This window comes from Lepus europaeus, chromosome 17, assembly GCF_033115175.1.
Source record: "Lepus europaeus isolate LE1 chromosome 17, mLepTim1.pri, whole genome shotgun sequence".
In the NCBI taxonomy this organism is placed as follows: Eukaryota; Metazoa; Chordata; class Mammalia; order Lagomorpha; family Leporidae; genus Lepus; species Lepus europaeus.
The window spans coordinates 14,026,336-14,052,553 of NC_084843.1; the positions used below are offsets into that span (position 1 = coordinate 14,026,336).

Here is a 26,218-nt window from a genome sequence, read left to right on the forward strand (position 1 = left end):
GGATGTTAGGAAGACTGAAGCCGGCAGCCTCCACAGGGCTGGGAGCCAGTGAGGGGACTGCACAGGAGGCCCAGAGGTGGGAGAGAGCTCTCTGAAGGGGTCAAAAGAAGCCTTAGGATCAGTGTTCTCTGTAAAGAGGTTGGGGGGCCGTGGGTTATAAAATGGCTCATGCGAACCAGGGGAAGCAGCTCCTTTGTCCAGAAGGGGTGAGGGAGGGAGCTGTAGTTCTGAGGCAGCTATGAGAGCTCTAGAAAAAACACCTAAAAGGAGGCTGGGGGTGGGGTGCTGTGGACAGGGGGTCTGAAGCACAGGTTACTGAGACAAATTACAGACTTTCCTAAGAGAGAGGGAGTTATCATCTGATGGCAGTGGGGCGATTTGTGCTTTTGACGTATGAAGCCACAAGTCCCCGTCTTCTGAGCCATAGTCATATTCTCTGTGTCCTCGCTGGGAAGAGAGATATTAGGGACTCGTTACTTGCTCAACTCAAAGTCTGTTGACTTCAAAGCAACTTGCCTAGAAGAAAAATGACCTGGTGTCTATTTGCTGTTGAATGTAATTTTCCTTAGGAAGTCTGCAAGCCTATTAAAGATTAATAGGAGATCTTATTTTCATATGTTTCTGTTTAAAGTTTGTTTGTGCAAGTGTGAGTCGTTAGCCACTCAGCCACCCCGTGGCCCGCCGCGTCCCCACCCCTCCCAGAGCTCTCAGAGGTACTCCTTTACTGTGGGGAAGGCGAGTTAACATTGAGCAGAGCTGGGGGCGGAGGAACCACACAGGTATTTAGTGTGTGGGAGCAGGGGAGGGGTTTCCAGACAACTAAAGTCAAGAGAGCCTGTGTCATTTTATTTTGTCATCGTCTGGGACCCCCCAAAGAAGCACCATGTGGCTGAAGGAGGCCAGGCAGCTTTTGGATTAATATCTAGAATTTACCTGTGTTCCTCAAGCTAACTGGAGTTCAGATCCTCCCAGGGTAAACATCAAGATACCAAGTTGCCTCCCTTGTCACTGTCTTTTGGGGGCACAAACAGCACCTCCTTAAATGGACACAGGCCAGATGCTTTGCCAGGCCAGCAGAGGGCAGTGTGGGGGGGGGCCACACACAGAATTGCCTGTGAGACAGTGCCCTTCTTGGAGGAGTCCGGGGTTTGTAGGAGAAATCTCTCCTTTGTCTTCAGGATAGGAGGAAGCAGAGCCATGCTAAGCATGTGCAGATCTCAAACAAGTGGACCTGTGACCTCACAAAAAGGTATTTCCAATGCCAGGCTCTGAGCAGATGAATTCTAGGTGAAAAACTGGTGTGGCCAGCTTGATCTAGAACTTGACCTCAAAGTCAGCGTGCCCGCCTGGGCGGGTCCAGACCAGAACGGAAGATAAAAGCACCCATGAGGTGCTGTTCTCACGTTGCAAACAGGTGCTAGTACCAGGTACACTTGCCCTTCCACCATTAACAACTCGAAGGACTTAGGAGTGTCAGAAAGGCTGTGGAAAAAAACAGAATTAAAATAGCAATTTATTTTAGTGCAAAAACATCTGAAACCCATGTATAGTTTCATCAATATATGAATTTTCTGTGAACTTTTTCAAAAACCCTGTGTGCTGTCATTCAGCCTGAGTAAAATGCTTCAGAGAACTTAGGATTCTTGCCGTGACACTGAGTTGAAATGTAAGGCCTAGCCCCTCTTCAGATTGTATTCTGCCTCTCAGTAAGGTTTAGTCTTCAGTTGCTGCGGTCGGTGGTGGCTTATTCTTTCTTGTCTGTGGGTCCGATGTACGACACAGGTCTCACTGGGCTGAAGCCAAAGTGTGGGTACTGCTGGGTTCCTGTTGGGGGCGCTGGGGAGAACCCATTTCCTGGCTTTTTCTCACACTCATTCTTGAATCGTGGCCCCTTCCCCCATCTTCAAAACCAGTCAAGGCTGGTTGAGTCTTTCTCAGATGGCCTCTCTTTGTTCTCTCCTCCCTTTTTCACTTTTAAGGGTGTTTGTAATTCCACTGAGTCCACCAACATAATCTAGGATAACCTCCCTCTGTGGCCTCATCACCTCTGCCAAGCCCTGCAAGGAGGCAGATTCACAGGTCCCAGGGAGGAGGGCGGAGACATTGCTGGAGGCCGAATATCCCCTGAGGTTGAAATTACTCCTATCACACGGAGGTTTCCTGCTGTGCATCTATCTTGTTTTTCTGCTTTTTAAGATTTATTTATTTATTTGAAAATCAGAGCTACAGAGAGGGAGAGGCAAAGAGAGATTTTTCCATCTGCTGGTTCAGCCAGGACAGGGCCAGGCTGGAGCCAGGAGCTTCATCCAGGTCTCCCACGTGGGTGCAGGGGCCCAAGCACTTGGACCATCTTCCACTGCTTTCCCAGGCACATTAGCAGGGAGCTGGATTGGAAGTAAAGCAACTGGGATTCAAACTGCTGGCACTGTAGGCAGTGGCTTTGCCACAGTGCCAGCCCCATCCATCTTGTTTTTTATTTGAGGGCTATCATGAGTTGTGGCAAAAGTTATAACCTGTTCCCAGTGGCTGCTGGAAAACTCAGAGCCAAAAGTGTCACGTGCAGCCAGGGATATGTGTGCCTGTTGTACTGGTTGTACCACTACCTCTATATGATCTCTGTGCCCCTGGTTCCCTCACTAGTGTTACATTGGTCACATTGCATTGTGGCTCTACCTGAATGCATCCCAAAATACTTTGTGAAGTGAGGGTGGGCACAGAGAATGAAGCCGTGGCAGGTGACCTTTGCTCTTCAGGGTTCGTGAGCAGTTGATGTGGAGCTTCTTAGCATTCCAGGATGAGGCATCTGTTAGGATTTGCCGCTGCAGGTGGAGGTACTTGCTGAATTCTGCATGATACTAATGCATGCCATCGTCGGCCTGGAGTTTAACGCGTGGTTCTACTGGGGAAAGACTGGTGGACCATCTAGATTTCTGTTTCTCTTTGTGGCCAAAAGTCACAAAGCTTCTAAAAATTTCCTGCAGAAATATAAAGGACTTATGGGGTAAGATTGACTCTTTTAAAGAATCTTAACGTATTTGTCCCCTGTAGTTATGGCAGCAGAAAACTATTGGATATCTGAGAGCACAGTGATCATTTCCTCACCCAGAAAGCTGCCAATTTCTTTTCTCCTTTGATTTCTTCTCTTAAAAACAAGTACCGCCAAAGCTAGATTTTCTGCGCTATTGGACAAAACATAGCGTGAGTAATACAAAACAACTTTATTTGACTTGGAGATGCAGCAGAGTGCTGTCTGGGATCATTCTGTGCTCTCATTTCTATTCACAGTTTGCTTGTGCAGTGACCAGCAGTTTGTGCATTGAGAGAAACTGGCTGAGAGCTCTGGGGAGGGAGGCAGGGAGGGAGGTCCCAGCCCAGCCTAAGGGTAGCCCCGGGGCATCCGATCAAAGTGGCAAACTAGCCTCTAGCTCCTCATGGAGTCCCTTGTGCCAGCTACCGCGATTTGCCTTTCACATTTGCTGGATGGAGAAGAGGTGTCGAGCCTGGTCAGCCGCGCTGTGGACGTTGACTGATGGCTGTCAGTGTTCGTGTGAGGGGGCGGCAGGAGGGATGCTGGGATTGGTCAGATGCCGAACTGGACTTGCCCCAGGGAGCTGCTGCAGTAGGCTGTGATCAGAAAGGCAACGGGAGTGTCGCTGTCTGCCCTGCGGCCTGCTGGCCCTGAGCCCTCCACCTGCAGTGCCCGGAGCAGGGCCTTGCCTGAGCCCCCTCCTCAGTGGGTGTGGCTTTGGGAGAGTGGCAGTGGGTCAGGCTTGGAGCACTGTGGGGCGGCCTCCTGTGGCCCACGTGCAAGGCAACTGTAAGAACTCCTGCACACAGGGGCTGCCAGGGAGCCTGACCTAGGAGCCAGAGGAGCAGCCTTGCTTAGGGTTTCCCCAGGGCTTTGCTGAAAGCGTTGGATCCTCCCGAATATCAGCATGAGGCTGCTCAGGGAGTTTGGGGGTGGAGAGCAGGTGTTGATCTCTACTTGGCCACGGGGGCCTTCCTGTCCCAGGAAACAAAGGCGTTAGGAAAGTCTAAGTGGCTTCTTGGACCTCATAGCTCTTTCCCAACAACATGTGGTTGTGGTCTGGCCGAGTGACCGCGAGCGCATCAGTTGGCTGGGCTTTCAAAGTCCCAGCGTGAGCAGAGCCGAGCGAGGGGGCTGATGGACATGAGATGTGCGGAGCTTTGTGTGGCTGCACTGCACCTGGCCGTGTGGCTCTGCCCCAGGGCCTTTGCCCCAGCGTGGCCACCCTGCCTTGCTTCCCTGGCCAGGGGTGGGCCCAGGCTCAGCCCCACAGCTCCACAGCCATGCAGATGCTAGTCCGGTGCTCCAGGAAGCCAGAATTCACAGCAAAGTACAGAATAGCAACACGCAGTCACACCCCCTGCAAGATGTATTTAATACAGGCTCCATTTCCTGGAGACAGCTCTCCAGATGTGGGCTCCAGGAGGCTGTGGGAGAATCGGGGCTAAGGTAATTTTCTAAAAACAGAAAGTGGAAAAATCTGTTTCATGTCACTGTACCAGACAGTTCCCATCCCAACGTTCAGCGTTGTGGTCCCTGGTCTAATATTAGCCACCTGTGGTGCACGCTGGTTTTTTATTCTGCAGCAGATATTAGCAGTATTAGCAGACTTACTGATAGTTAGTCTTTTCAAAAAGAAAATATGCTTTTCTCCGTAATCCGCTGGCAAAAAGTAGCTGTTGCTAACGTGCTTTTATTCTCAGAGTTCACGTGGCTGAGAGCTGTGTGGTGTCACCAGAGAATTCCTGCCTTTGGGTTTCTCAGATTTGTTTTGGTCAAAGTTGGGGCCTTTGGTTAAATAGCTGTAGCCAGTTTTGTTTTGTTTTGTTTTTGACAAGAAGAGTTAGACAGTGAGAGAGAGAGACAGAGAGAAAGGTCTTCCTTCCCTTGGTTCAACCCCAAATGGCTGCTACAGTGGGCGCACTGTGCTGATCCAAAGCCAGGCTGGTCTCCCATGCAGGTGCAGGGCCCAAGCACTTGGGCCATCCTCCACTGCACTCCCGGGCCACAGCAGAGAGCTGGCCTGGAAGAGGGGCAACAGGGACAGAATCCAGCACCCTGACCGGGACTAGAACCCGGAGTGCCGGCGTCACAGGCAGAGGATTAGCCTAGTGAGCTGCGGCACCAGCCTGTGTAGCCAGTTCTAAGTGTGCAATATAAGGACGTGCGGACGATAGACTAAATGTTCCTCTGTGACCTTGCTGTATGTGTCTGAGGAAGGGGCCGGGAAGTGGGGAGAAAAGATGGAAGAGTGAAGTAGAACTGTATTGGGCAGCTGACACATTGTCCATTCAGGATAAGGAGCTTTATGTAAGTGGTCATTTAGGTATCACAGTAGCCGTATGAGATGCCTTGCATGGCACTGGCCCCATTTTTCAGATGAACAAACTGAGGCTTGAAGAAATTAACTTGTGATGGTGTGAGAGAAAAGAGACAGAGGTGGTCTTAGAAACAGGTGCCTGTCGCTGCCAAGCCTGTGTGCCTTCTGTCGCATTTCCTGTCCTCCGCCAGACCATTGAGAAAGCTGTCAGGAACCAAATGCCTCAGACCTACATCCTAGGCGCAGAAGCCCTAATGTTCACACTGGGTTCCGAGGAAAACTCCAGGGACTTTTAGGCAGGTAGATCCGTAAAGGGATCCTGTGCCAGCATTCTGGTTTATACTGGTTTATACTGGCAGTGGAGTCGCGCAGTCCTTCCAGGCACTGGTGGCGTCAGGAGGACCACTTCAGAAACGGGAGCCGAATTCACGGGCAGACTCGGCAGCCACTTGTGCCATCCGCTCTGCACCCTGTGCACCTGCCATGCTGCTGCCTGACAGAGTGCCTGGCACCTCTCTAAAGGGAGTGCCTGGTCAAGGTGAGAGGGGAAGGCACAAGTGCACTTGATGCGTTCACAGTAATCCCAGGGGAACTGAAGTCAACCCCGTCCCCGGGCAGTTGGGGAGCTCCTCCCCCAGTGGATGCCATGCATGGCCCCCTGCCAGGGGGCTCTGAGCAGGTGCTTACCCTCTTTGGGCCTTGGCTCCCTTGTATGTGAAATGAGGGTCTCCACCATTACAAATCTTGTTTTCTGGGCTCAAAGGAACCCAGATGCCTTGACATTCAAATTGTGGGTACTGGCAGGATGGGATACGGGTAAGAATAATAGTGCATGGAAGACAAGCACCTGTGTGTCTGTTGTTGTCCCTAGCCAGCCTGCAGGTCCCCTGGGCGGTGCTTCTGAGGTAGAAGGGAAATCCCAGAGCTGAGAATTAGGCAACACACTCAGAACTCTGGCGGCTTAGTGTCTGAGCCTGGATCCTATTCCAGAGCTCCCGGTTCTCGGTCCAGGGCTCCGTTCCACCAACCACGCGGCTGGTATCCAAGGGTGAGCTGTGTCCTGGAGAAGCATCCGCAGGATTATGGTCATCTCGGATGAGGTTCAGTGGGCATTATGTGATTGTTTGGTTTTTTTTTACTTGTTTTCTACAACATTTTTCCTGCAGACTGTTACTGAAAAAGTGCAGAGATGATCTCTCCACCCCCCACTGTCAAAAGACCATCTGCTGTTTGAGCAGGCTCTCCTAGATTTTATCATTATAATCATTTTTCTCTTTCCGGTTAGCAGCGTGCTTCCTTTAATAGCATGTTTTCTGCCTAAACCACTGTTTTGCAGATTTCCCGAGGCCATCTTGGCTTTTGCCTGCCTGGTCCTCCTCCTGGAGGGGGGGTTTTCTCTGACTGAGGGTGACACATCTCTACATGAGTGTCTATTCATTTCCTTTTCATTTTCTCCGAGAAAAACAATCGGAGCCCATCACTGCTGTAGTCATGGAGATTTCATGTCTGCAGCAGAAATCCCATTGTGGAGTTGCTTTGTTAATCCCACGCTGGACATCCAAGCTGCCTTGTGTTGGATCACAGCGGCCCAGGCAGGGAGGCCATTGAAATGGATTACAGCGTGATTCATGACCCAGGGTGGGCAGGGGGAAGTGTGTGCCTGAGGGGCTGACCTCGGGTGCTGTGTTTATGGGTGCTGCTGGCCATGGCTGCTGGCTGGACAGATGAAGACGGTAGAACTCAGCTCCAACTACCCCTGGCCTCCTGCTTCCGCACAGTATCATAGGCTCAGCATGGGCACAGCCAGCTTCTCTGTCTTCCTTGGAGAACTCTCTCCCTCTGTATTTTTTTTTCCTCTAGAAACCTTTTATTTAAGGTATACAAACTTCATGTATTTCGCAAATACAACTTTAGAAATACAGTGATAGTGATTCTTCCCACCATACCCGCCCTCCCACCCCCACTCTTCTCTCCCTCTTTTATTCCCATTCTTATTTTTCACTAAAATCTATTTTCAATTAACTTTATACACAGAAGATTATACTAAGTAAAAGTTCAACAAATAGTATGAAAAAACTATTTCTCAACAGTTTTTTGATTTCTGCTGTGACCCACTGTTCATTCAAGAACATGTTGTTCAGTCTCCATGTGTTTGCAGATGTTCTAGAGATTCTTGAGTTGTTGATTTCTAGCTTCATTCTATTGTGGTCAGAGAAGATGCATGGTATGATTTGGATTTTTTTTTTTTTTACTTTGCTGAGACTTGCTTTATGGCCTAGCCTGTGATCAATCCTTTCTCTAGAAGAATGTGTATTCTGCAACTATAGGATAAAAAGTTCTGTAGATATCCTTTAAGTCCATTTGGTCTATTGTGTTAATTAACTATTTTTTCCTTGTTGATTTTCTGTCTAGTTGATCTGTCCATTGCTGAAAGTGGGATATTGAAGTCCCCTATTACTATTGTATGGGAGTCTGTTTCTCCATTAGATCCATTAAAATTTCTTTAAAATAGCCAGGTGCCCTGTAATTAGATGCATATACATTTATTATGGTCATATCTTCCTGTTGAATTGATCTCTTAATCATTGCACAGTGCCCTTCTTTGTCTCTTTTAACAGTTTTTGTGTTAAAGTCTATTTTGTCTGATATTAGGATGGCTACACCAGCTAGTTTTTGGTTTCTGTTAGCATGGGATATCTTTTTCCATCCTTTACTTTCAGTCTGCATGCATCTTTGTTGGTGAGATGTGTTTCTTGTAGGCAGCACATAGATGGGTGTTGTTTTTAATCCATTCAGCCAGTCTGTGTCTTGTAACTGGAGAGTTGAGGCCTTTTACATTCAAGGTGACTATTGATAAGTAGTGACTTTGTCCTGCCATTTTTCCATAAATATTCCCCATTATTTACTTTGGATTTCCTTTGTATTTTACTGGGAGATTTTCTGCCTTCACCTTCTTTGATAGTGGTGACCATGTTTCTGTGTTCCTGTGTGTAGCACATCCTTAAGCATCTTTTGTAAGGCTGGATGAGTGGTGACAAATTCTTTCAATTTCTGCTTGTCATGGAAGGTCTTTATTTCACCTTCATTCATAAATGAGAGCTTTTCAGGGTACAATATTCTCGGCTGACAGTTTTTTTTTTCTCTGAAGACTTGGAATATATCTCAGTATTCTCTCCTAGCCTGTAGGGTTTCTGATGAGAAGTCCACTGTGAGTCTAATTGGAGATCTTCTGAAAGTAACCTGGTGTTTCTCTCATGCACATTTTATAGTCTTTTCTTTATGTTTTACTGTGGGGAGTTTGACTACAGTGTGTTGTGGTGGAGATCTTTTCTGGTCATGTCTATTAGGAGTTTCATGTGCTTCCAGTTCTTGGACGTCCCATTCTTTCTCCAAATTAGGGACATTTTCTGTAAGTATTTCGCTGAAAAGGCTTTCTAATCCATTCTCTTTCCATGCCTTCAGGAACTCCTAAGACCCGTATGTTCGGTCTTTTGTTAGTATTCTAAAGATTTTTATTTATTTATTTGAGAGAGAGAGTTACAGAGAGAGAGAAAGAAAGGTCTTCCTTCTGTTGGTTCACCCCACCCCCCACCCCAAGTAGCTGCTACAGCTGAACTGCGCCGATTCAAAGCCAGGAGTCAGGTGGCTTGGTAGTATTCTATATATCTCCAATACTGTTTTTTCATTTTCTTCTTTTTTGGAGTCCGACTGTAAAATTTCCAGAGATTTGTCTTCTAACTTGGATATTCTTTCTTCTTCTTCACTGAGTCTGTTGTTAAGGCTTTCCACTGCATTTTTTTTTTTGTTCTATTCTTCACTTTCAGTATTTCATTTTGATTTCTCTTTAAAATCTCAATTTCATGAGAAATTTTCTTTCATGTCATGTATGGATTTCTTTAATTCATGGATTTGCTTCTGATTACTTCTAAGCAATCCTGTGATCAAGTTTTTGAATTCCCTTTCTAGCATTTCTTCAATCTCTTCATCTTCACATTCTAGTTGTTGTGTTTCTTTGGAGGCATCATCTTGTCTTCCTTATTCTAGTTTCTTGAATTGCTGCTTTTATTTTTAGGCATTTGTAGTGATACATGTTGGTTTATATATTTTTTTCCTGTGATGGCTTTTATCTTTGGACTATGCCCCTGTGGATTAGTGGAGTGTCTGTTCTTTCTGTGAATACCCTGGTGTATGCTGGGTGTGGCCAGAGAGCTCTCTATTCAGTATTCCAGGGTGAGGGGAGTGTCCAAGGTGACACCCACGTTGAGCATGGTAAATTCTTTTTAATCAGAGGGGAAATTATGCAGCCCTGTTGGCTTAGTCTCATGTTCACCTCCTTTCCTCCGAGACCAGTGCCTGGGTCCTGGCCACAGTGGGTACAATATTAATCTGCACTGCCACAAGAACCACACAAAGGATCTGTGCAGTCCTCAGTGTGAGCACAGGTCCCGCAGCAATGACCCTCACCAGGGAATCAGGGAGCCCCGAGCATGTGGAGCTGCCCAGCGTGACTGCCCAAAGACCCCGCCACACCCTGCACACTCCCAGGCAGCCACAGTGTTTTTATAGTCCCAGCACACAAGCCTCCCACAGTCACGAGCCCCAGCCCTCTGTCAGTTCTCCCAGCTAGATTCAGGCAACTCTTCTCGTTGGCTACTGGGCATGTGGACACAAGCTGGCTCAGCTGTTACACATGTCCAAACTGGTGCACGCCTGTTCTCAGCTAGTAACAGGACACGGGTGCCAGGTAGTTGGGGAGAGAGAAATGTGTCCCCCTTCCCTCTAAGTTGGCAGGTATACTGTCCCCCACAGGGCTCCAAGCCAGGCTCATGCCAGGCTCTTCTTGCAGTTTTTTCGCCAGTGGCTTGGGCTGCTACATCCTGGTTTCACCTCACTTTCCAAAGCTGGTGCTGAGGCTCTCGGCTGCTGGGGTCCTGAGTTGTGCATGTCCACACCTTCCACGTAGACCCACAGTGTCCCTCCAATTCACATTGAATTTCCTCTACCATTTTCTCCCTAACTCTTCCCTGAGGTTACACTCTCTCCACGTTTTTCTTTAACTATCTTCCCCTAGACTAGAGCAGTAAGCTCCCTCCGTATTCTGCCATGTTGGTGCCTTTCTCTCCCTCTGTCTTTCCTGCCACAGCACCCCTGTCTGTGGGGTTCTCCATGCCCTGATTCTGCCTGCTCCTTCCCACGGGTTTGACTTCCATTCTAGCCATACCCACCTCTCAGCACATCCTCCTGTCTCTCTCCCCATTTGGCCCTCAGTTCTTTGCTCTAGATCATGGCTGCAGTCTCCGGGGTAATGATCTCTCCCACCTTTGGCCAATTCCCAGCTCTCCCCAATGTGGCTAGAATAGTGAGGGCATAGAGCAGTTCTTAAGCAAATCTTTGCTGAATGACTAAGATCCAAGAGCCTTCCTAATATGCAAATCTCATCATGTTAACTTGATTTAAAGTCTTTCAGTAAGGGGCCAGCATTGTAGCATAGTCGGTAAAGCCACTGCCTGTGATGCTGGCATCCCAAATGGCACCAGTTCCAGTCCTGGTTGCCCCACTTCTGGTCCAGCTGCCTGCTAATCAGCCTGGGAAAAGCAGCAGAAGGTGACTCAAGTCCTTGGGAGACCTGGAAGAAACTCCTGGCTCCTTTTTTTTTTTTTTAATTTATTTTGACAGGCAGAGTGGGCAGTGAGAGAGAGAGAGACAGAAAGGTCATCCTTTTTGCTGTTGGTTCACCCTCCAATGGCCGCTGCGGCCAGCGTGCTGCGGCTGGCATACCGTGCTGATCTGAATAAGCCAGGTGCTTATTCTGGTCTCCCATGAGGTGCAGGGCCCAAGCACTTGGGCCATCCTCCACTGCACTCCCAGGCCATAGCAGAGAGCTGGCCTGGAAGAGGGGCAACCGGGACAGAATCTGGCGCCCCGACTGGGACTAGAACCCGGTGTGCTGGCGCCGCTAAGCGGAGGATTAGCCTGTTGAGCCATGGTGCCGGCCGCTCCTGGCTCCTTGCTTGCCATTGTGGCCATCTGGGGAGTGAACCATGAACCAGTGGATGGAAGATCCCTGTTTCTCTTTGTCTCTCCTTCTATCTCTGTAGCTCTTTCAAATAAATGGATCTTTAAAAAACAAGCCCTTCAGTTACTCCATTTATTTTAGGATAAAACCCAAACTCGCAGATCATTCAGGCTTTAGAGATCTCACCAACATCATCCCCCACAGTCCCCACTTCACCTGTGGCCTGGCCCTCCTGAGTGGGCATCTGTCAGTGTTGTGTACCACCTCTATGAGACGTGCAGTGGCTGAGAATGGTGTCCAGCTCCAGAGTCGGATGGAATGTGGTCACATGCCAGTTCCACCTGGAGGGGGGTACCGACCCTCTCTATGCCTTGGTTTCCTGATCAATAAAATGGGATGCTAGTTTTACCTGGTAAGCTTGTTGTGAGGATTGAGTGTGTAAAGCATATCAAATACATCAGTGATGCCTGGGCTTTGGGTGGGCACGATTATCGTGTGTTACTTCATTCTGCCAGAAATACCCTCCCGTGCCTTTATCCGACACGTCCTGCCCCTCCTTTAAGGCTCAGTCCCTGTGTCACGGCCTTGGTGACACCAGCGTCTGTAGCTGTGTGCGTCGGGGTGAAAGCTTAAGTTATGGAAGCAGAATGTGTGGTTTTAAATCCTGGTTCTGCCATTGACTCTTTCCCTCTAGTTTAACCTCCCTCTGCTTTACCTTCCCCATCTGTAAAATTAAGATCATAAAATAATAGTACCTGCCTCATGAGAGTCGCCAAGAAAAAATCCCAAGTTTGTAAAACGTACCTAAAGTCTATGAAAACGTCCCTCACACGGGGCCTTGTTTTTATTAGCAGCCTTTCTGTTATCAAGCGCTAGTCACTGTAGCATTACCATGTCTTTGGCATGTGTCCCTCCACATCTAAACTCCAGGTTATTTCAGTTCAAGGACAGCGGTTTTTCATCATTTAATCGCAAGCACATCCTTCGGTCATGGGAGGGGCAGGAATCGCTGGTTTGTCGATAGTCCCACTTGCACGCATTGCTTTAGGAGATTTTTAGGGACTTGGGAGAAGAAGATGCTGGGAAGGAACAGTCCTTGGAGAGAGACCCTTTTCTTTGGAGGGAGTGCAGACTGGAGGGAGCTGGTACTGCACATTTCACTTCGCAAGGGGTAATGGGGTGGGGGGGGGGGGGGAGGATTGTCTCCGAAGGCTTGCGACCTGATGCCCAAGACATGAAGCTAGATTTTTATTTTTTTAAAAGATTTATTTTATTGGAAAGTCAGAATTACAGAGAAAAAGAGAGAGAAAGAGAGAGAACGAGAGTGCTTCTGTCCGCTGTTCATTCCCCAAATGGCCAGAGCTGGGCCAGGCCGAAGCCAGGAGCTTTATCTAGGTCTCCCATGTGGGTTCAGGGGCCCAAGTACTTGGGCCATCTTCCACTGCTTTCCCAGGCACATTAGCAGGGAGCCGGATCAAAAGTGGAACAGCTGAGACTCAAACCAGTGCCCATCTGGGATGCTGGCACTGCAGGGAGCAGCTTAACCCACTGCACTATAGCGCAGGCCCCCTTGAAACTGGTTCCATCACATTGGCTCTTAACCAGCCGTGTGCTGGTAAGTGTTTCATAAACAGTTCTGCAACAACAACACCGAGCCCTGATTTGTAGGGTTTGCTAGTTATCGTCATGCGAATACTCCCGCCATGGGCACCCTCAAGCTGCCATTGTGGTGTTCATCAGTTAGAAAATTCCTCAACATTGATTGACAGCCACTAAGGAGCTGGCCCAGCCAGCACATCCCCGTGTCGATTTCTTACTTCAGTTTTTCCTTCCATAAAGTGGGACTCCCACAACGTGACCATCATGTGTCCGGAGATAAGTGGGACCGGAGAGAGGAAACATCACGTGTGTGCACTCTTGTAGCTTCCTGACCGCCGGCTGCGCTCATCCGAGGCCGGGATCTGTGCCCACAGTCTGCGCTCACGGTGCAGCCTGCCCGGGGTTCTGCTCCCAGCAGTCTATTTGGTTTTATCCTCCCAACTGGGGCTATGCTCTCGGTAGCAGACTGACTCAATTAGCCCTTCATTCCAGAGTCCAATTGCAAGTCAATTCCGAGGTTGTTAAGCAAAATGAGTCTGGTGGTATTAGCCTCGCGCTGAAGGACTGTAATCCGCATCGCAGTGTTGTTCAGCTAATAGTGTGCTCGAGAGACCAGGAGTAACAGGAGACGCAGCTCTGGGGGCCGGGGATGGGGCTGCCAGGCCAGAGAGCTGCTCGATCGCCAGGTTGTGTACAGAGCTGGAGCCCCAGCTGCCCGCCCTGCAGTTGGCCCTTGCAAAGTTAGGAAGCCAATACCGCCAGACCATTAACTTTCATGACCAGGAAAATTCTTTTGAAATTAGCACTCACTCCAAGCTGGATGCCATCGGAAGCCAATGGAGTAGGCCTGAGCCACCTATGGAGACTGCCTCCAAAAAAATAAATCCTTTTACTGGACTACAGGAAATAGCCAGGTTTTACATCCTTCTGTGTGTGCAGCTGAAGTCAGCAAGGCACACACGTGTGCACATGGGAGCTCCATTTGGAGGATGTGGCCCAGCACTGGGCATCACTCGGGGCGTCTTACAGAGGGCCTCGCTCAGGCGCAGCAGGGGCCATGCAGAGAAAATACAGCAGACCTACAGCCTGTGCTGTAGGAGTCACTGGGGTGGGGGAGCCAGACCCGCAGAACAGCTCAGATCCGGAGGTGGGACGTGGCTTGGGGACCAGTGTTCGAGGAGCAAGCTGGCCCTGCACGCACCCTGCAGCCTCTGCAGCGTGCTGTGGACTTAGACCATTGCATCGGGCCTTTTCATACCCCTGCCGGTTCAAAGTTGTCTCAAAGGGGTGTGTAATGTGCTTCCCACGGGTGCTTGCGAACCTCCGTGATCTCACACTTCCCAACCTCGGCTCATTTGTATCATGAAGTATGCTAAGGAAATAGCAGTTCCTTGGGTGGAAGGGAGTGAAGACTGGACTGGGTATGTTGGCAGCCAACTTGAGGGTGAGCTGAACACAGAGGAAAACAGAGGCAGCAGCCTCTCGTGGTCTCCCCTAATTGCTGGAGAATGTAAATTCCCTCCAAGTGCCTCGGGCTCTGCCACAGAGGCAGAGCTGCTGTCTGCGGCAGTGACCTCAGGGGTGGCCCACTTCTCTTTTGGGATTCCTCTAACAATGTCCCCTTCAGACTGAAAAGGAGCCAGTTGGCCAGCGAGAACCCCTGGCTCCTGGGTCCAGCCTATATGCGGCTTCTCTCCACTTCTGCTCTCCACAACCTCTCGGTCACTGAGGGCTTCTGGGTGAAGTCCCCAAAGAGCAGCCAGACGCCGCCATTGCTCAGGGCCCCTCCAGGTGCGACCTCCAACCACAGGCTGGCCGCACCTGCCTCTCCTACCTGTCCCTGTAGTCCCCCCGACCTCCAGTGAGCTCCTCAGTAGCCTTGCTAGTCTGAAACAGTTCCCTGGCCCCAGGCTGGAGGGTGAGCGAGGACTCACAAGACAGAGAAGAGCATTCGCCTTTAAGGCAGTAGGAATTGCAGGCACAGATGGGCTGCAGGATCCCGTTTGGATGCCAGGGACATGCTTCTGTATAAAGTAAATATTTTCCCAGTGTGGCTCTCCGGTGAGTGTGTGGAGAAGCATATTTCCTAAAGATGCAAATAAGTCTAGTCAGAAATAAATATTGGATGGAAACTTCAAAGCCTTCAGATTTCTCCAGTTAGAGCCCTGAAGACTTCTCTCCAAATAAGCAGTCGCGCAGGTGGATGAGGGCTGGGGGAGGGGGCACTCGGGAGGTTGTGGAAGCAAACGATGCCAACAATTTCCTAATTCATTGTTTTTCTGTGTATCTGTGTGTGTGCAAAAAAGCTAAGCAATGAAAGAATAAAGAAAAGTTACCAACTGTCCAGAGGCTTAGGATTCTTCCTCTTTATGATACATTTTTCACATTTTTAATTGACATGTAATTATAGAACACATTTATGGGTTACGGTGAGCTGCTTCAGTGCAAGTGGACAATGCGTAATGATGATCCGATTAATCGGCATAGCTGTTGTCTCAAATGTTTGGCGTTTATTTGTGTGGGGAACATTGAAAACCTTCTCCATGAGCTGCTTTGAAAGATACAATCAATTGTTGTCAACCATGGTTACCCCGCTGGGCTACGAAGCACGAGGAATTATTCTCGCTCCGCAGCTGACCCCGGTACCTGTCAGCCATCTTCCCGCCATGCCCCCGGCCCCCAGGCTTGCCCAGATGTAAAGCACTTCTCCCCTCTTTCTTCCCATTGTAGGTCTCGCCTTGCAGATTTTTTTACCAACTGCCAGCCGGAGTCAAGGTCTGTTAGCAGCTGTCTGAAGGAGAACTACGCTGACTGCCTCCTCGCCTACTCGGGGCTCATTGGTGAGATGGGGGGGGGGGCCGCAGGGGTAGGGGTCTGCTTTACAAATACCCATGCTCTTTCCGTGGGAGCCTGCAGACAGCCACGCACTGAACGCCTCCAGTAACCCTTTGTGCTGGGGCTTGCCGTTAGGCCCTTTAGGACTCGCCTGTAGGAAAAGGAAAGAGAGAGGGGGAGAGAGGATAATGGATGTACATAAGGCCAAGGCAGGAAGCAGGGATGATTAAGAAGCAGGAAGACTGCAAGTTCTTAGTCCAGTGAGGCGTCCCAGTTGGGGAACTGACCACGCAGAACAGACACAGGGGAGAGAGCCGTGTTGTGGCAGGAGAGAGAAGTCGAACAACACTAATTGAATTAGGGAACTTTGAAGAAAGGGAAGTTGGAAGACATTCAGTCTGGGCAAATCAAAACGCCTGTTTCCCAGAAATAGCCCTTTGGAAAGAAAACCCCTACATGCTGGGGCCTTTCTTTCTTGTCATTGCTATTCTTGGTAATTCAGCTCCCGACGCACAAGCTGCAAATCAGACCAGACGCCACCCCCCCCCCCCCAAGACAGATGTAGCCGAAACAGCGTTTGCCGTCTTTTCAGATCTGAGGCTTTAGAAGAACGCATGTTCTTGGCATTCGAGAACAGCGAGGCGTCAGCAAGGTGGAAGAGAGCCAGAGCCAGGCACACTTGTACCCGTGGTAGACGGGGCCGGCAGGAGGAATGGTGGGGTCCCAGGTACCGGGAGCAGCTGAAGGCTTGGTTGTGGGGCTTTGTCGCCGTCAGTGTCTGGGAAGGAACGTGTGAGGGAAGCCACAGCTGTCAGAAGCCGAGGGCTCTGCCGGAGAGCAACTTCCTGCCAGGTGTCTGCGCCAGGGTCAACACCTCACCAGCAGGAGGTGTCACACACGTCGCCAGCAGGAGGAAGAATGACAGTGCAGACTAAATTCCTTGTCACCGATCTGTCTGGGAAAATTGGAGCCAATATGTAATGCAGGCACAGTGCTGCTTCCTGGTGCACTGGTCCCTCCCAGCTGTCTTGAGTGACACCTTTTCCCAGGCACTTAGCAGCTCTATCCACGCCACCAGTGAGGGTCCCTGCTCAAGTCAGTCCTCCAAATTTGCTCTCATCTCTGCTCTCCCCAACTACGTTATCTGTCCCTAGTAGGAATTCTTATCAGCCACAAAAGTGTGGGAATGGCCAGCGTAACTAAGGTCTGTTCATTGGCAAAAGGAAAATGAACGGAGAAGCCCGCAGAAGATGTTAGGCGTCAGCCGCCCCTTGCCTCGCTGTGATGTCTGTGTGCACTCCATGCAGTCCGTGGCCTTCCAGGGGCATCCGTTCATTAACCCCCCATGAGCTGCAGAGGCACAGTGCTGCCTGCACTACTGTGGGGGTCAGGAGGAGGCTTGGCAAACCCTGCATGCCAGGGATGGAGGACACGGAGGGAAGGACTGGCTGGGGAATGCATTCCGCAGACCAAACTGTATTTGTCTCTTGGGACTGGATCTCCCCTCCTCCCTAGTTCCTGGGTTGCTGGATCCTGACTTCTCTGGCAAGCTCGTGCTTGCTATCCCTTTGCCTTCTGTTGGATCCACTGTGGCTCCCCTCACTCAGGCCCTGGAGTGCCTGTTTCTTTCTCAACCAAAGTGAGGAGCCCCCACAAGGCTATGGGTTCGTGTTCTCATCCCAAGGTGTCATGGGTATTATGTAGTTTAAAATCAGTAAGGAATGTGGGGCCTGGACAGTATGCCCTTGATCCACGGGAGTTGACCACAAAAAGGTCATTTTTGGCTTGCAAACCCAATGCATCTTGTGGATTACTGACCACCTGTAACTTGTTCCACAAAATATCTCAGAAGGCTTCTTGGCAATGAGAAGAAGGCATTGTCTGGCGTGTGCCACCCACGGGAAGCCATTTGGGTTGCATTAAGCGTGAATGTGTTGTGTTTCTGCACTGGCACAGACTCATCAGAAAAACCATGAGAAGCACAAGATCGGGGCGGGAGGGACCACCCGGCATTTTGGTGAGGACTCTTGAGGGTCCACAGACAAGAACTCCAGGAGCCACTGGCTTAGAGAATTTCCGCTGTTGGCTTCTAGTTCTTTTGCAACTCTGAAGAGTTTATTTAAAATCATCTGAGAGTCTGGTGGCCAGGTGCCACCTATATCCACCTGTACACCTCCAGGACGTGGGGTGGGGGTGGGGGGCTACCCAGGGGAGGCATCTGAGCTTCCCTGTGTGAAGTGGACTCCAGTCCTACGAGGGTTTGTAAGATATGTAAACCCATTTCTACCCATTGATGAAGATTAATGGTGTTTTCACGAAAGCACAAAAGATTTGGCAACTCACGCAGTCTGAGTTAATCCTCTCCTAACTCCGTGACATCCATACCATTTGTGCAGGGGAAAAAAAAATACCCTGGGTGCAGCTCGAGGAGTTCTGTTGTAATTTTTTAAAGTAAACGTGTAAATTATTTTATGTGCTCAAGATAAATTGCCAAGAAAATGCACTGCTTAGCATAATTTCCCACTCGGCCGTCAGTGCGTGTCATTCTCCACGCGCATCCGCTGTGGCCGGAGGAACATTTGGTCCCTTTCAGGCTCGGAGGAGCCCGCGCCGGCACGCGGGGGTAAAATGGCGTGTGTTTTGCTTACAGGCACCGTCATGACCCCTAACTACATCGACTCCAGCAGCCTCAGCGTGGCCCCGTGGTGTGACTGCAGCAACAGCGGGAACGGCCTGGAAGAGTGCTGGAAGTTTTTGAATTTCTTCAGGGACAATACGTGCCTCAGTGAGTTTCAGAAAAAGAAGACACACACACACACACACACATGCATTTTCTTTGCCAGTTCAAGTGGCTGCACCTTTGCGTTTCTCTGCCTGATGCTGATGCTCCCTCCCCCTCCTCCTCCCTCTCCCCCTCCCCCTCCCCCTCTCCCTCTCCCATTTCCTGCCCCTAGTTCCTCTTGGCCAAGCTGTGAAATGCCGTGGGGAACCAAGCAAGTGATGGACTGGGTGCTTCCATGGCTCGGATGCCAGGGCTGCACATACCCGGGGGTGCATCACATGGGAAAGATGGTTCCACCCACGGCTCACACTGGGACCTGGGCAGCCAGCGGGCAGTCCATCCCGGAAGTTCTTGAAACCTGGGTGGAATAGAGCGTGGGAGGAGCTCAGGCGAAGGAGAGGGGGTTTGGCCTCCCAGGCTCTGAGGAAAATGAGAACGTGACCAGTGGTAGCCCCTTGGGTGTTCAGGGTAGGCACCCAGGAGCCGCACCTCTCATGCCTGGAGGAGCTGGCACAGCAGCCAGGGGCTCAGGAGGCTGGTGGTCGCAGCACCACAGGCAGGCCCTGCGGGGGCAGGGGTCCTGTGGTGTCCCGAGGCAGTCTAGATGCACGGTTCCCAGAGGGACGAGGGTAGAGAGAAATGCACCCTGTGAACAATGGGCTTTCATAAGCTCCAGAAGCCACATCCCTCTTCTGTGCACCCCGGTGAGCTTGCTGGAGGTGGCGACCCAGCTGACACACGGAATTTTATGTCTTCTGCAGCCACCCCCGTGATGGGTGCTTCCCGTGTGTTCATATTCATCCTATGGGGCAGGCGTGGGGACGCTTTTTTTTCCCCTTGCCAGGGCTATTTGGATATTTGTAGCATCATTTGCAGGCCATATAAAATGATCAAATTAAAAATTAGTCTGCTATAGATTTATTGAGTTTTAAGTCTCGCCTGTGGTTGCCTTGGCAGTGTCAGACTGAATGATTTTATTTACTTTCTATGGCTCACGGGCTGGATGTTCCCCACCCCTGTCGTACGGGGTATCAGATACACGTGCTCTTGTCTCCAATGGTCTTCCCAAAGATGCTAGCAGTATGAGTATGATATTACTGTTATTTTTTCAAAAATTTATTAATTTGAAAGGTAGAGAGTCAGAGAGATCTTTCATCTGCCTTTTCACTTCCCAAATGCCTACAGCAGCCAGCTCTGGGCCAGGCCGAAGCCAGGAGCCAGAAACTCCACCTGGGTCTCCTATGTGGATGGCAGGAGCCCAAGTACTTGGGCCGTCTTCTGCTGCCTTCCCAGGTGTATTAGCAGGGGGCTGGAGCGGCCAGGACTTGAAGCAGGCACTGCAGGATGGGAAGCTGGGCAGCATAACCCACTGCCCCACCGTGCCCTCCTGAGACAGCTGGGTAATGCCGGTGTTCACAGGGACCGTCTGTGTGGGAGGCTTTGTCTGTGCCTGGTGTTAAAGGGCCTGTTGGAGCAGAACATCAGGCCCCAGGTCTGACTTCCTGGGGGGAGGCTGGATCCAGGTTCTAAGATCACTGAGAACCCCGCACTGCCAGTTTCTCCATGCTGCTGTGGCAGTGTGTCGACTGATGTTTAAAGAATGAGCGACCTCCCTTGTGCACACACAAAGCTTTTCAGCGTTACCCTAGGATCTCATCATCATTTCTTTGAGAGAAAAACAAAACAAAACAAAGTCCTGTTTGCTCTCCGGGTGCTTCAGGTAACATCACTGAAATCAATTGCCTGGGTCTTCTTAAACATAAAAAAAGCTTTTGGGTTTTTAAGTGAAACAAGGATTCACAAAACTAACGTCTGGTATGCAGGCGTTCGCTAAGACACTGGGCACACCAAGGAATTGAACTCGGACCTCTTACTTGGTCTTGAGTTTATGAAAGTAATGAGGCTACTTTAGAAAGTGGGGGAAAAGTGGAATTGAAAGCTATGTTTAAGGGCCGGCGCTGTGGCGTAGCAGGTAAAGCTGCAGCACCAGCACCCCATATGGGCGCTGGCTCAAGTCCTGGCTGCTCCGCTGATGTGCATGGGAAAGCAGCAGAAAATGGCCCAAATCCTGGAGCCCCTGCACGCACGTGGGAGGCCCAGAAGAAGCCCCCGGCTCGGCTCCTGACTTCAGCCTGGCCCAGCCTTGGCCGTTGTGGCCATTTGTGGAGTAACCAGCTGATGGAAGATCTTTATTTCTTTTTCTCTCTCTTTCAGCCTTTCCAAAAAAAAAGAAAGAAAGAAAAGAAAAAGATATGTTTACTTTGGGGCAGTATATTTATTTGACATCCACACTAGTGTTTTTCATAATATGCATTTTCCCATGAGTTTATACGAAGGAGGGGGGGTCAGCGAGGACCCCTCAATCTGTCCTTTCCACGTGCTGTGCCTCACTGGCACAGCGCAGGAAAAGCAATGACCACGCAGACCACCGCGGCGGGAGCTTGCACTCCCTGGCTGCAGCCCTCTTCCCTCACAGAGAAATGGAAGTTGCCTGTGCATAAGGACATTTGGGTGAAGGGGCGAGTAGTCTGGTATCTTACTCCTAACGATTTCGCAATAAAAGTAAACACATTTGTTCTGCAGCGGGGCCAAAGCCAGCCGGAGTCTTCACAGTCGTTCCATTGACACTCTGCCTAGCAGAGGCACTGATCACCTTGTCTCAAAGGCCCTAGATCAGAAAGACTTTGAATTTGTGAATTCCAACCCAAGTGGAGAAACACAGTGCCACTCCCCAGTTCCGCTGTCACAAACACATCTCCTCGGAACAATCGCCTATCTCCGGTTTGGGGGTGTCCCAAAGCCAAGAGCTTTGCAGACATAGCTGGGATGGAATGGAAGTAGAGGAGAGATACCAGCTGCTCTGATGTGTGTCTATTTCAGGGCCCTCCCCAGGGGGCCTCCTTTGATGGCTCATCTGTCACCCACTTCTCTGTGCCCCCCCACCTTGCTTTACTTGGCTCCAAGCTTTTCTCACCACCTCAGGTCTTGCACACTTCACTTCCCTTCCTCCCAGGATTCCGGTCTTTTGTGGCTGTCATTGTTATTCACTGCTGTGTGAGTGCCCTGTAGAGCAGTGCTGGGCACTTAGCACATATCCCACTGATGCTGACCGGGACCACTGAACTCCTGCATGGCCAGGCCAACACACTGGGCAAGCACAGCTGGTTTTAGCCAATGGCAGGAGACTCCTTTTTTGTTTATTATTATCTAAAACTTTTATTTATTTATTTAAAAGCCAGACTTAGGGAGAGACAGATCTTCCATCCTCTGGTTCACCCCCACATGGCTGCAACAGCTGGGGCTGGGCCAGGTTGAAACCAAGATCCAGGAGCCTCATCTGGGTCTCCTACGTGGGTGGCAGGGGCCCTAGTCCTTGAGCCGTCATCCACTGCCTCCCAGGTGCATTAGCAGGGAGCTGGATGGGAAGCAGAGAAAACAGACTCCAGCCAGCGCTCTGCTAAGGGTGCCAGTGTCGCCGACAGGAGTCTCTTGAGTCTACATCTTAACAAGAAAAAGGAAGGGTTTTCTTGTTGTGCTCCTGGGGGCCCCGTTGGACACTGGCCCCTGTGCACTCTGACTGAGGCATCAAGCCCTGTGACATTTGGAGGGGCCTGACTTGTGTTCTGTAGTCCCTGGAATCTGCTTCTCACAGCCCCCCGAAACGGGAAGGTGTCAAAAACAAGCTCCGGATTTGCAAACCTTAAAGTGTTACAATCTTAGAACAAAATGTCACTTCCAAGAGGAAGATTAGCCTGAAATTATTCTGTTTTGTGTGTTGCAAAATGCCAGCGAAGGATCCTCTACGAACAATTTACACATTCAGGCCCCAAATGGAGGAGTTTGATTTCTCATACAATGAATATGAAATAAAAAAAAAAAATCCCTAAGTCCAGGGCAAACCCCCGAGGACCTGATTAAAAACTGTTTTTTATTCATCTGGGGGAGGGGAACAACACACAACCAATTTACTCTTGCCATAAAAACAATCTAATCCTATGAAATTGTAATAAGCTTTTAAAGTTTTACATTTTAAACTTTTCATTTAAACAGGGCTGCTCCTATCTAATTATGCAGATTCTGTTTGGAAGACTGGGAGCAGAAAGGGAAAAAAAAATAATCTTACTTAAATTTTCACTAGACTTGCATATGGTTTGGGTAGGTTTCTCTTTTAAAGAAACTGTTTTGCCTGCCAGATTAGTCTGAATACCATAGAGTTGCTTTGGTCTCTGGATCAAGGAAGCACTTCTTAAAAAAAAAAAAAAAGCGTTAATTTGCTTCTGCTATAGAATTTTGACAGAGCACAATGAATTTCTTGAGAAACCGGATGGTTATGGTCTCATGCAACAGTTATGAGCCTGGGTACTCCAAGGGCTGTAGCAATGAGCACTTCAGGGTAAGGCTCCTGGTCAGCACCAGGCATGTACATGGGAACACGGTAAATATCTGTTGCATCTGGAGTACAGCTAAGTATCTGGCTCTGTGTTTAATGATTGAATTGGTTTTTGGAGCCCCTGACCCCTAACACTGGCTCTCTGTATGTGTAGGGTGGATGGATGGATGGGTTTTGGTCAGAGAAGTCCATTGCTATCATTAGGATTTGTAGTGTGACTCCCTGGCTGTGGCTGTCATTCACTGCTTGACTTTGAAATCGGATTTCATCTTGTTTTACTGCAGAAAATGCAATTCAAGCCTTTGGCAATGGCTCTGATGTGACTGTGTGGCAGCCAGCTCTCCCAGGACAGACCACCACGGCCACCACCACCACAGCCTTCAGAGTCAAGAGCAAGTCCCTGGGGCCAGCGGGGTCTGAGAACGAAATCCCCACTCACGTCTTACCACCTTGTGCGAACTTGCAGGTGAGGACTGGGGACTGGGTCCAGATCCCCAGTGGGCACTCACTGCTGTGTGGGCACTCACTGCTGGGGGCTTGCTGGCTCATTTTCCGAAATGTGTTTGGAGATTCTTGGAGCAGGCTGCTCAGGTTTGAATGCTGGAACTGCAGTCTAAACATACCAAATGGAGATGGCAATGATGTTTCAAGCAGTGGCGAGAAAGGCAGGCTGGGGCGTGGAGTCAGCCATTGACTAGGGGCGTGGCTTTCATCAAGGCACCTGCATCTGGCCCTGGTTTCTTCACTTGTGGAGTGAGGTGTCCCAGCAGGTGCATCCTGGATGTTTTGGTCAGGGGGTGGTGGCGCTGGTTAGCTGCTTACTTATTTCTTTATTACGCTGATCTGGGCTCCCTACAAAGCAATACCAGGGGACTGTGGAGGTAAACCAGCGGCTCTGTGGCCAGGACAGGGGCTGCCTTCTCTGTAGAGTGCCAGATGGGGCAGGCAGAGGAGCTGCGAGTCGCCCTACAAAGCTCCACATGGGAGCAGAGTCCAGGCAGAGAGACGGAGAAACTTCCGCAAGATACAAATGGTGATTTCCCGCCTCTAGTCAAATCCAGCCTTTGCCTGCCCCTCTCGTGCCCTCCCATGTTAACGGGGAGGCGGCGTTTGGCGAGATGTTACTTAGGTGCAGGTTCGCAGAGCCCTCTCACCTACCTGCTGCACCGCTGGGGAAGCTGCTGTTACTGTGCTTTTGCTGCATCTGGTCCTGGCATTGAGGACGCCGGGGCTCAGAGAGGAGTTCCTGCTCGGGTCATCGCGCTGGTGGTGGGGGGCGGTCACAGATCCAGTGCTGTGAATCCAGGAGCCTCACTCTTTCCCTGGCGGTTCCTGTATTTTCTGGGATCTGGGCAAGCTCTTCCTCCTGCCATGCCATGCAAGGGGACCCTTGTGTGACACGGATGCCATGCACCATGCTGTTCCCTTGTAGAACCTCCCTTCTGCCTGCCCCTCCCTGCCAGGGGTCAGCCCCTCTGAACTCTCACCAGAGCCACTGTCATGACCCACAGCCCACTGTGTTTGCTAGGAGCAGCGTCTCCCCTCTTCTTGGATTCCTGCACTCATTGAGGCTTTGGTCTCTATTGTGGGTCCTCATCCCTGGACTCACTCTCAGATACACACACAGAAAACTAAGGAGGAAGCAGAGAGAGAAAGCAATAGCCCAAGGCCAGCCAGACATCTTCAGCATTTCCTGAGCACTTACCATCCCCTAACCATGGTGTGGAGAACGCCAGGAGGAGGGGGCAGCTTGGGGCTTCCTGTGGCATCTGACAGCTCCATCCTGCCGCAGGACCCCAGTCTCAGAAGGGAAGTGAGTGTGCAGAGAGAGACCCAGCCAGGGGGAGGCGATGTGGAGCCGGGCAGGGAGTTGGGCTGCCGCTTCATCTCAGTGCCTCAAGCCGGGGCAGCCCTGGTTCCCTTCGGGCTCAACTCCGAGACTCCGGCCTCAGCAGAGGCAAGTGGCCGTGTGAGGGCTAGCACCCAGTTAAGGTGGTAATGGCAGCAGGTGTGGATTCTGCAAAGCATGGGTGAGCCCTGGCTACAGCATTCCCACGGAGGGCGGCTATGGGGACAGCCTGTTCATTAAGTCCCTTCTGTGTTCAGGAACTTCGTGCAGACAGACCTCAAGTCACTGGCAGTGAACTTAGAATAGCAGGCCAGATGTGGCCTGTGCACAGCTTTGAAAAAATCAGGCTCAGTTAATAGGTGACGTTTCAGAATAGTCATCCATGGGAAGTCGGTGAAATTCAAGTTCAGGCCCCGGGAGGGGCCCTGCCTCCCTGCCCCCTCCCAGCTCCTGGTCGGGTTTCCTGGGGTCCAAGAGCCCCTCGGCGTGGCCATGAGGCCACTGCTCTGCCTCCAGCATGGGTCTGGCAAGGAGTCTGCCCTGCCCGGGGGACTGTGTGTACCACCCCAGGGTTGCCCTGGCAACGTCAGGGAACACACACGCACTCTATCCCCAAGACACCGTGCCTTTCCTTTCTTTGGATTAGCGGTAGCAACTCTGCTTTGTGAACAGAGGGGCAAGAGTAAGAGGAAAGCTTGCTGTTTATCTCAGGGCTGCTCCACTGAGGCTCTCGGTGGAGGGGGTCGTGAGCGGTGGGGCTGGCAAAGAAAGAGGGGTGGCCAGGCTCTACCCCGTGGTAGACCCAGCAGCCACGGATCCTGAGGCCAGCTTCCTGCTCCCTGGGAGGTCTTAAGAGTTCCTTAAAGCCTTACTTTGTCACTCAAGATAGCCACCTGCTTGAGCCCATGTGTGCATATGTGAGACAGGGGATAAGGGCCCAGGCTTTGCAGCCACGTGGGTGCCCGGCTCTGCTCTTGTCCTTCCTGTCCTCATGGTCTTAGCAAGTGTGCCAGCCTCACTGAGGAGCCTTATCCTCTGTGGGTGTGGCCTCCTGCAGGTGAGAGGATGACCTGGGGCACAGTGAACATTCCAGAATAGTGCTTTAAAATGTCCCATGCCATCCCTGTCTCAAGTCGCTTGGCCGCATGGACCCTGTTTGGAGAGGAATGGTGATGTTGTGCCTCGCTCAGGGGTGGGTGCTGGGCCGGATTGTGCTGGGGAGCTCTGGGGTGAGCCGGCATGGACAGGTGCAGCTCCGTACCTGCCTGCTCCGGTTACTCCTCGTAGCAGCCCTGTGCTTCGTGTGTGGCACACTTCCCTCCCTTTTGCACATGAGGCAGCTGTGGCCGGAGGGACTGGGGACTCAGTCAGAGGCACAGGGTGATTCTGAGAGCTTGGG

General features: G+C 50.7%; 1 protein-coding gene across 2 annotated transcripts in view; it reads left to right on the forward strand.

Moving 5' to 3' along the window:
- The window catches only part of GFRA1 (GDNF family receptor alpha 1), a 228,979-nt gene that overhangs the window by 173,752 nt on the left and 29,009 nt on the right, over positions 1-26,218 (forward strand). For both annotated transcript variants that reach the window (XM_062214549.1, XM_062214550.1), the window contains 3 exons: positions 15,694-15,803; positions 18,449-18,583; positions 23,255-23,436. In XM_062214549.1, the coding sequence (XP_062070533.1) occupies positions 15,694-15,803; positions 18,449-18,583; positions 23,255-23,436 (427 nt within the window). The remainder of the gene's footprint in view (positions 1-15,693; positions 15,804-18,448; positions 18,584-23,254; positions 23,437-26,218) is intronic.